Source organism: Nansenia antarctica (assembly GCF_963989245.1).
Source record: "Nansenia antarctica genome assembly, chromosome: 8".
Classification (NCBI taxonomy): Eukaryota; Metazoa; Chordata; class Actinopteri; order Argentiniformes; family Microstomatidae; genus Nansenia; species Nansenia antarctica.
This window is the reverse complement of record NC_137678.1, coordinates 26,525,089-26,534,905: the sequence shown is the minus strand read 5'-3', so window position 1 is coordinate 26,534,905 and position 9,817 is coordinate 26,525,089. Positions and strand designations below refer to the sequence as shown.

The 9,817-nt window shown below is 43.7% G+C and overlaps 2 protein-coding genes across 2 annotated transcripts; one reads left to right on the top strand and one right to left on the bottom strand.

Moving 5' to 3' along the window:
- Positions 1-947: 947 nt before the first annotated feature.
- LOC308163480 (polyadenylate-binding protein 1A-like) lies at positions 948-2,130 on the top strand (the record flags this gene model as incomplete). Its single annotated transcript, XM_080537663.1, has 2 exons — positions 948-1,766; positions 1,864-2,130. 2 exons carry the CDS (start codon positions 948-950, stop codon positions 2,128-2,130), a joined length of 1,086 nt encoding a protein of 361 aa, XP_080393789.1.
- Positions 2,131-4,681: 2,551 nt separating this feature from the next.
- On the bottom strand, positions 4,682-8,902 carry LOC308163214 (mothers against decapentaplegic homolog 2-like). Its single transcript, XM_080537389.1, has 8 exons — positions 8,803-8,902; positions 8,458-8,592; positions 7,829-7,903; positions 7,491-7,544; positions 6,856-7,068; positions 6,024-6,161; positions 5,365-5,509; positions 4,682-4,870 (listed from the first exon to the last, which is right to left on the bottom strand). The coding sequence occupies exons 1-8, from the start codon at positions 8,885-8,887 to the stop codon at positions 4,747-4,749; spliced, it is 969 nt and encodes a 322-aa protein (XP_080393515.1). The 5' UTR covers positions 8,888-8,902; the 3' UTR covers positions 4,682-4,746.
- Positions 8,903-9,817: the final 915 nt, after the last annotated feature.

Here is a 9,817-nt window from a genome sequence, read left to right as displayed (position 1 = left end):
CAATTGATTAGTGTACCCATACCTCCCTCTAGTGGTTGATGAAAACAGTGGTTTTGGTAGCTTAAATAAGATCTATTCACTATGTAGTTTAGAATGGACCAAAATGTAGTTTTTATCTTACACTGCATGTAAAAATACAAGGCTACAGCCCTTGAGGTAACAATGACTAAAGTAGAATTCTTCTACCCATTCACAGACAGAAATTGAGACAGGCGAACCCCTGTTTGTGGCCCTGGCCATGCGTAAAGAGGAGCAACAGGCGCGCTTCACTTACTAGCTGGCTCAGCTGAGACACAGAGGATTTTGAAACCTGCTTCACCATTGAAAAATAAACACAGATATTTGAACATTGAAACAATTATGATGAGAAAAGATCTCTGGATAGGACAGCTGAAGAGGTCAACATCATTGGGAAAACTGCTACTGCTGAAAAGCTTTCAGTGAAAAAACAGACAGAGAGGGAGAGAGGTGGTCAAGGGCCGCAAACAATAAGATGAATGAAATCTGATCAAATCTATAACATTTTTAATATGCTCTTATAATATTACTGAGTTGCATTTCGGGATTTGGGAGGGGCATTAGCACAGTTGCAGCAATTAAAAAAAAAATAGGAAAACAAAGTGGGAAATCTTGTTTTGTCCTATAAATAGATTTCCTGGGGAAGGATTCCTCCTGAACCCCTGCATGACCTGTGTAAAATGGACCTTAGCTACGGCCTTGAGGTAACATTGACCTTAGCTACGGCCCTTGAGGTAACATTGACTAAAGTACAATTCTTCTACACATTCACAGACAGAAATTGAGATAGAACATTGAGGATTTCTATGATGTAATAAACGAGGACCACAGCTGGGGTTCCAGAATCCACGACATTCATTTCTCTGTCATTCCTCTGCACAGAGCAAACTTGTTATTTTTCAAATTTGTTTGACTAAATCAATATTATTATGGCCTCCTTGTATGTTGGAGATCTCCACCAGGATACCACCGAGGCAATGTTATATGAAAAATTCAGGCCCGCTGGTCAAATTCTTTCTATTGAAGTGCGCAGAGACATGATGACGCGGCGATCCCTTGGGTATGGCTATGTCACCTTTCAACAGCCAGCTGATGCTGAGCGTGCCCTAGACATGATGAACTTTGATGTTATCAATGGAAGACCTGTGCGCATCATGGGCTCTCAGCGTGACCCTTCTCTGAGGAAGAGTGGTGTCGGCAACATCTTCATCAATAACTTAGAGAAGTCGATTGACAGTAAGATCCTCAATGACACATTCTCTTCCTTTGGAAATGTGCTTTCTTGCAAGGTGGTTTGTGATGAGAATGGCTCAAAAGGCTACGGCTATGTGCACTTTGAGACCCAGGAGGCTGCTGAAAGAGCCATTGATAGACTGAACGGCATGCTGCTCAATGATAGAAAACTGTTTGTTGGACACTTTAAATCTCACAAAGAACGAGAGGCTGAACTTGTAGCCAGGGCCCAAGCGTTCATTAACCTGTACATAAACGGATTTGGAGAGGACATAGATGAAGAAAAGCTGAAGGAGATATTTGAAAAATATGGACCAGTCCTGAGTGTCCGGATCATAACCGATGGCTGTGGTAAGTCCAGGGGTTTCGGCTTTGTCAGCTTCAAGAGACATGAGGACGCCCAGAAGGCCATTGATGACATGAATGGCAGGATGCTAAATGGGCGGAAGGTCTACGTAGGCTATGCGCAGGACAAAGAGCAGCCCATGAAGCAGGCCCACAATACCAGACACCAGGTTTGTGTACCTCCGGTTGATCGTACTTTTTATTGTTATTGTTCAGTATTTGAGAAATGTTAAAAAGCATCTCACTAAACAGGGTTTCTCTCTACAGGGTATAAATCTGTACGTGAAGAACCTGCATCACAGCATGGATGATGACCGTCTGCACAGAGCGTTCTCCTCTTTTGGAATAATCAAAAGCGCAAAGGTCATGATGGCGGGTGGACGCAGCAAGGGCTTTGGCTTTGTGTGCTTCAGCTCCCCTGAGGCGGCCACCAAGGCTGTGACTGAGATGAACGGCCGCATCGTGGCCTCCAAGCCCCTGTTCGTGGCCCTGGCCATGCGTAAGGAGGAGCGACAGGCGCGCTTCACCTACTAGCTGGATCAGCTGAGACCCAGAAGATTTTGAAACCTGCTTCACCATTGAAAAAGAAACAATATATTTGAACATTGAACAAATGTCACAATAAAAATATTGCAAAATGAATGCATGATTTTATTTAGAATTCACATGACTGCCGCTGTGTAGAGAAAAGGGTAAGCTGGACCATCTGGCTCAGCATACTTAAAGATAGACTGACTTTTGAGGGAAAAAATCAACATACATTTACCCTGTCAGAATGATCAGAATATCATTACTTAACAGCTGTACATTGTAGAAAGTAACGTTGCATACACACAACACAAGGATAGTCAGACAAGCAACAGTCAAGAGAATTAAAACTTGTATTAATGTACTTTATTATGAAGTCTGCATATGCAACACGCCGGAAAAGCTTATAGTCTGAAGTTCACGTCCTACCAGTACATCTCTCTAATGGTAACACAAGCTCATCCACTGTTAAATGCTTTGCCAAAAAAAGAAAAACAAAGAGAAAAGTTAAATAAAATGGTATATACACATTTATATGCATATATGTCTGGTCCACTTGATGGTCTATTTGGTTTCCTCTCCACACCCAGTCTTACAGTACATGGCAAGCAGAAGGAACCGATCGGTCTATATGGCCACAGATTCACTAGCAACATTAGTGGCCATGTTCTCTTTGCCAAGTCTCAACTCCTCACTGCTGCACTGACCTGGTAAAATCACAGGTGTTATTAGATCATCATCATCACCACCTAAGAGGATGGACAGGGTGGGAAAGGGAGGGAATGAATCTTTTCAAGAGTCTCGCCACTGCCACAAGTAAAGAATGACAGACGGCTAGATCACAGTCGTTAGTAAGTTGTATAGAACAAGCACACACTAAAATAAATGCACAATTCTCCCTGGAAAAGCAGTCAGGTGGTCTTGTCTTCATTGGCCAGCTAAAAGAACCCTGTCAAGTGTCCGAAATATTAAATATGGCTGTTAACGCCATTGAACAGCCTCAGTCTTTGGAAAAGCCCTCAAGTTACGAGTGGTGCCGAATACTTTTGAGGCGAAAATACTTGAGTAAAAGATCTCTGGATAGCACAGCTGAAGTATGAGGCGTTGTCCTCTTGTATTCGTTTTTCAGGGGGCAACATGTACATTGGGAAAACTGCTAGTGCTGAAAAAGCTTTCAGTGGAAAAACACAAGTATCTGTGAAAGACTTTTGCTACATACTTCTTGTATGATAAGACATCTTGTCATTAAGCCTTGCAACTTTAAAAAGAGGGCATGATCTAAAAAAATATTCAATTCTAATAAAAAGGAAGAGAGCTTTAAAGATTTTAAATATATTTATATATAAAAATACATGAAAATACAAAAACATAGCTAAAAGAAAGATTAAGGAAAAAAATAATCCTGTAATTGTATAGGATAATCTAGTAGTAGTTCACCAATACTTAAAGCTTAAATACTTGATGTTTTGAAAGATTTGGACTATAAGGCCAATTTAGTGACAACTGGACATTTTGGTAAAACAACCCATTTTCATTATGAAAACCAGACTCCAAAACCATTCCATAAGGACTTTCCACTCTGTGCTAAATTAGAATACTGACAGAGTCGGTCTCGTTCTGTGTCTGCCTAGATAGATAATCATATGATTTAGATTTGAGCCTATGGGTCTTTTGTTTAACTTTAACTTAATTTATTTTTGTGGTTTAACATTCCTATAAGTTCATATTGAATTAAAAAATAATTCTTGCAAACGCAAACAACTATACATTAAAGGCAACATTCTTTTAGAGAGGGTGTGTGTGTGTGTGTGTGTGTGTGTGTGTGTGTGTGTGTGTGTGTGTGTGTGTGTGTGTGTGTGCGCGCGGTAGGGGGGGGGGCAGTAATTCAGAAATGTCAATAACAATATGTATTACTTGGCTGTCCTTACAGAAGAGCACTGGGGGGTGAAAGACAATAACACGATCCTTGTCTATTTACCATCCCCTGATAAAACATCAAGGTGGAACCTTTCTTACCATGAAAGGTCACGTGTTGCCAAGTCGACAGACTGAGAGGCAAAAGCATTAGTTTAGCTTTCAAATTTGTTCGGAGGGGACGCTTCTTGAAACCTGGAAATTACCAGAAGGAAGTTCATATTTCAACCTATGGCGCCCTCCCCTGGTCATCTAGATAAACATACATTTCATTTCTACTGCTACCACATCGAATACAGAGGGGTTGAGGGAGAAACAACGTAAAGGTGCATGAAGCTGAAGGGAACAGCAAGTGCCATGTTCTGCTGTGAACAGTGAAACGTCTCTAAGGAAGGAAGGAAGGGAGGGAGAGAGGGGAGGGGGGAGGGAGAGAGGGGGAGAGAGAGAGAGAGACAGAGAGAGACTATAGATTAGTCTGTAGTTGTTTTTGTGGTTATCACTGTTGTTGTGATCGTAGACTCTGAAGGGGTTTGGGTGGTAGTTGGTTGGTGGCGGTTGTCATCGTCGAGCCTGGTGGCTTTTTAAACCGACTCCTGTGACTATCATTTGTCATGCCATACATATACAAGTCGGAGGAGTTGGTGTAAAGCACATCCAAGGATTGGGAAACTGCTGGGATAGTTGTCATGGTCCCCCCCAGCATTGGTATTAGGACATACTGGAGCAGCGGACTGAGGGAGAACCCATCTGGGTCAGGACCTTGTCCAGCCACTGTAGGGGCCCATTCAGATGGAGCTCTATCCAGCATGGGGTGCTCGTCACAGTCTGGCGTCTGGAACACAACATTGAAACCACATTGTTTGACAGTCAGCCATACACAATATGGATAATTTTACCAATATTATCTTTAACAATCTGGCCCCATCTCACCTATACTCTCAATCCAACCCTTCCCTCACACTTACTCTACCCGAACTCCCCAACCTGCTCCACCTTCTTCCACATTTGTCAATCTTCCTCATCCCTCACCTTCAGTTTCCATTGCAATTTTTATTTTTTCTAGGATCCCTTTACCCAAGTAGCTGTTTGGGATTGTTGAACCAGGAGCCTAATCCCCCACCAGGTAAACTCTCCAGGTCATTGAGACACTCAAGCGTCTCTAACACAACAAGGAGGCCACCCATCAGAGAAGCTACCCATAAGAGAAGAACATCCCTCACCTGTTCTCTACCTAACCTTTTCAGGCCTGCAAACCTAGGGAGATCTTTTTGAGCATCCTCTCAGCAGAACCCCTTTAACTCCCTTTTCCTCCTCCTCGTCTCTCATCTGTACTCTGCCCCCCAGCCTTTGACGAAACTCATGCGGATGGTGCACATCCTGGTGAGCTGGTAGACTGCCTCGAAGCCCTGGTTCACCGACTGGGCCAGGAGGGCGGCAAACTCCTGGTTGTTGAAGATCTTCAGGTTACATCCTGAGGGATACATTATAAAAAAAACATTTATTATCATCATCATCATCAAAATTATGATCACACTCCTCAACTTTATCACCAAGACTCATGCGGTCATCTCGGAGGTCTTGTCTCCACCTCTGGAGTTCCAGTGCCATGACAGTGGGGACATGCTACACCCATTGGTATTAGCAACACTTTTCTTATCTTCTAACCAAAGGTCTTCGGACCAAAACGTTGACATTAACTGCTTTGCAAGCAGAGTGCAGGGAGTTTTTATAACGTCATAAAATAATATCATTCATGATATTTGAAATGTCAGTAGCCTTTTTATGTTATTTGTGTACTAATAATCATGTTCTTGAAGACAATTGTCACATGACAAGAAACAGCAAGTTAATATAAGTGTAGCATTTTGAAATAAAGCACATTTAAAAAAAATAACCAAAAAAGAACATCTGTGCATGCTTGAGAACAGAAACATCTCTATGAGCCTCAGCTCCCCATTGGATGTCTGATGACAAGTGATTCTTACCTGGCGGGATTTTGCATACTGTTGCTGGGTGCCACCCGTACCGCTGATTACAGTTTGGGCTCTGAACAAAGATGGCACTGTCACTAAGACACTCGGCAAAGACCTCGCCACCAATGTAGTAGAGCCGCACTCCTCTGCCTGTTCAGGAAGGCCGAAAAAAGGTTAGTTAGGATATATGTGAGGGTGCGTGTGTGTGTGTGTGTGTGTGTGTGTGTCATAACAAATAGGTATCCATGTGTTTGAAAGTTTAGGTTCAGAGTTGACTTGATGTGAGGTTTGTTCATTTGTCAACAACAACATTCACAAAAGTTTCTCTCCATGTTCAAGCTACCCTCTGTGTAGCCTACTTTTAAGGTGATAGAAATGGGATGGAGTAGCCTACTGAGATGGAGGGGAATAGAGATTGGAAGGGAGTCGTCTACTGAACCTATGATAGAGATTGGAGGGAGGGAGAGAGGGAGTTTAACTGTACCTATGATAGAGATTGGAGGGAGGGAGAGAGGGAGTTTAACTGTACCTATGATAGAGATTGGAGGGAGGGAGAGAGGGAGTTTAACTGTACCTATGATAGAGATTGGAGGGAGGGAGAGAGGGAGTTTAACTGTACCTATGATAGAGATTGGAGGGAGGGAGAGAGGGAGTTTAACTGTACCTATGATAGAGATTGGAGGGAGGGAGAGAGGGAGTTTAACTGTACCTATGATAGAGATTGGAGGGAGGGAGAGAGGGAGTTTAACTGTACCTATGATAGAGATTGGAGGGAGGGAGAGAGGGAGTTTAACTGTACCTATGATAGAGATTGGAGGGAGGGAGAGAGGGAGTTTAACTGTACCTATGTGTCTGCGGGTCATCTCGACTGTGGCGTTGCGGTTGACGTTGGAGAGCAGTCCCAGACAGAAGCGTTCCGAGTTGGAGGGGTCCGTGAAGCCGTCGACAGTAAGCGAGGGCTGCGAGGCGTGGAAGGTCTCGCCCACCCGCTGATTGAGCTCGTAGTAAGCTATGGAGCACCAGAACGCTGGCTCCGAGTACGTCACTGGCTGGAGGTCTGGAACACACACACACCCAGAGAGAGAGAGAGAGACAGAGAGTTAGTTAAGGCTGGCCTCGATACACAACAACAACCAAGACCATATCCAGAGCAACTGTTCCATTGCACCAAACAATTTAACAGAGATATCCTCATTTGTCCTAACACATACCTGTGGAAAGAGACAGCACAACGGCTAATAAGTTACCTATTTTAGCACATCAGTCAAGTAGAACAGCCTATCAACAGCCAAGTCGTGTATACCTCGAATGAACCTACAGCTTGAGATGACAATGCTTGTCTCACCTTATCCATGAACGTACTACTGACTCCAGTAGAAATTGTGAATACAAACTCTACTACTTCAGTAGAGGAACACATCATTTCTTCTAAAATAAGTAAAGAACGGAAGAACAGTAGACAAGAGGGCATGCTCTTACCCATGGCATGATTGACGGGTGAAAGCGTGCCTGGTGACAGTTCCGCTGGAGAACCTGGAAAACAAAGACAGTTGGTTATTTCTGCACTCTAGAGTGCTATAAAAAGAAGTCTACTATTGAAAGAAGAAAAAAACTGACAAGCGTGTTCAGACAAATGTAAATGGACTATTTTCAAGGGAAGAACAATAGCTGTTTTTCTTTATTAAACAGTCATTTGACACATATTTTCTATATCGAGTCAGCAATGCAGCACACACAGCTGCAGACCCAGATAAACACAGTCTAGAGTCATTCCCCAGGCCAGCAGTGACTGTCGCCCATCCAGGGAATGTGGCTACCTGTGTCCATACTTTGATTCATCTGTTGGTCACTTGTCTCCCCATCCTCACTGATGTAGCCTGGTGGAGGAGTCTCTGCAACACAGTATAACACACATTTTAAATGCTTTATTTATGTCCACATACAAAGTACAATTCTAAAGGACATAAATACTAACAGTGCATTTTGACATCCTGGAAACAATTTGTTACAGTAATGCTGAGCCAACAACCAGTTCTGCCACACACAGGATGTTATTCGCACAAGACCAGTGAGTTGATCAATACTATAAGACAGACAGTATCCCGCTCATGGGTACAGGAAGCACCGCCTTCTCCATATTGAGCGGCTACCAATAACAGCGGATATTGAGCAATATTTTGCTAACTGTTTGGCCCTTCTCTTAGGAAGACCAGCCATATGAAGGCCTCTAACACACACACACACACACACACACACACACACACACACACACACACACACGTTACGCATAGCTATGTCTATGAAAAATGTGTGGGCCTGTTTCGCAGGAAAAGATTTAGCCACGTCCAGTGTACTGTAGTAGTACAGAGGCCTTAGAGCAGTATAATTGTTATTTTTAGGGCTGAGGAAGTGTGTAGTGACACAGGAGCTTAGGACTACTGCTGACCTGGTATGTAGTTGTTGGGGGGCTCGATCCCAGCGGGGAAGTTGGTGTTTTCCGGTATGGAATGGGTGTAGTCATCCAGTGGAGGGAGCTCTGTAACGATCTCTGTGTGCCGGGGTACCAGTACAGGCGGAAGAACTGGAACGAACCGAAGCGATCAAAAAACGTAAAATACTACAGCTATACTAAAACACATAATAAAAAAGCACAATATAGTAATAGGTAGTAAATTCCCAATTGTGTTGAATTATGTTTAATTAGGTAATTTTTCTTATCTGATTTCCTGGGAAATTCTATAACTATATATAATATATTTAGATATTTTGGGGAGGATTCAACACTGCGTACCTGGTGTCTCAACTCTCTGGTAGTGGTAGGGGTTGACGCAGACCTCGTCCTTTTTTAGGTTGAAGGCGTACTCGCAGGTCTCCATGGCGCGCAGCTCATGGTGGCTGTGCAGGTCGGGCCATCTCCACAGGCGGGAGTAGATGACATGGGGGAGGCCCTTCCTATGGGACACCTGCAAGCGACCGTCCAGGGACCTAGGGAGGGAAGAGAGACAAGGGAGGAGGGGAGAGAGAGGAGGGAGGAAAGAGAGGAGGGAGGAGGGGAGAGAGGGAGAACAGGAATAGATAACATGTGGGAACAGAGGGAAGGTAGATGAGTTGGAGGAGGAGAACGTTTTGATTTCTAACCTTAAGAAATGCCCTAAAAATGTATAGAAATCCTTAAAAAACTACTCCTCAACTATTCTTTTACTTGAAATGACTGAATGTATGATAATAAATGATGAACATAAAATGTAGACACTTGTCAATTTAAGTTCATAAGAAACTACTGCACGAAACATATCAGAGAACAGAACAAATAAACTAAGAAGAATAGTCATGGTATACCTGTTACGTCTGTGTTTACGACAGTTTGGGTTTTACGACATGTGCCGTATTACGTTTTGTGTTACACTCGTGTTTGATTAAATGGAGTTGCCAGCTCCGACTACAAGCTCTGAGTTCGACTCCGTTATTGAACATAACATTGGCGACGAGCGATGGCTGATTGTTCTCTACCAACACCCCCTCCTTTCCTAGCAGTCCCGGCAGAACCACCGATTCCGTGGGGCCGCTGGATTTCCTCTTTCGAAACATACATCCTAGCTGCCGGCTTGGAGGATGTATCAGACAAGAGGAAATATGCGCTGTTGCGGCACTGCCTGGGAACGGAGGGTCAGCGCGTGTTTGAAACTCTTGGCCCTGCGGCGAGATACACAGACGCTGTGGAACTATTGAAGCAACACCTCGCCCCTCCACAAAGCGCTCTTCTCCGCCGCGTCATATTCAGACGAAGACACCAACGAACAGGTGAG

What these genes read in the sequence shown, in the direction of transcription:
- LOC308163214 (XM_080537389.1), bottom strand. Translation starts at nt 8,887, where the DNA reads ATGGAGACCTGCGAGTACGCCTTCAACCTAAAAAAGGACGAGGTCTGC. An exon ending in ACCCGTCAATCATGCCATGG is followed by an intron (nt 7,069 to 7,490) that starts GTAAGAGCATGC and finishes TGTGTGTTCCAG; the next exon opens with ACCTCCAGCCAGTGACGTAC. An exon ending in GGCTGGGGGGCAGAGTACAG is followed by an intron (nt 4,871 to 5,364) that starts ATGAGAGACGAG and finishes GTTGTGTTCCAG; the next exon opens with ACGCCAGACTGTGACGAGCA.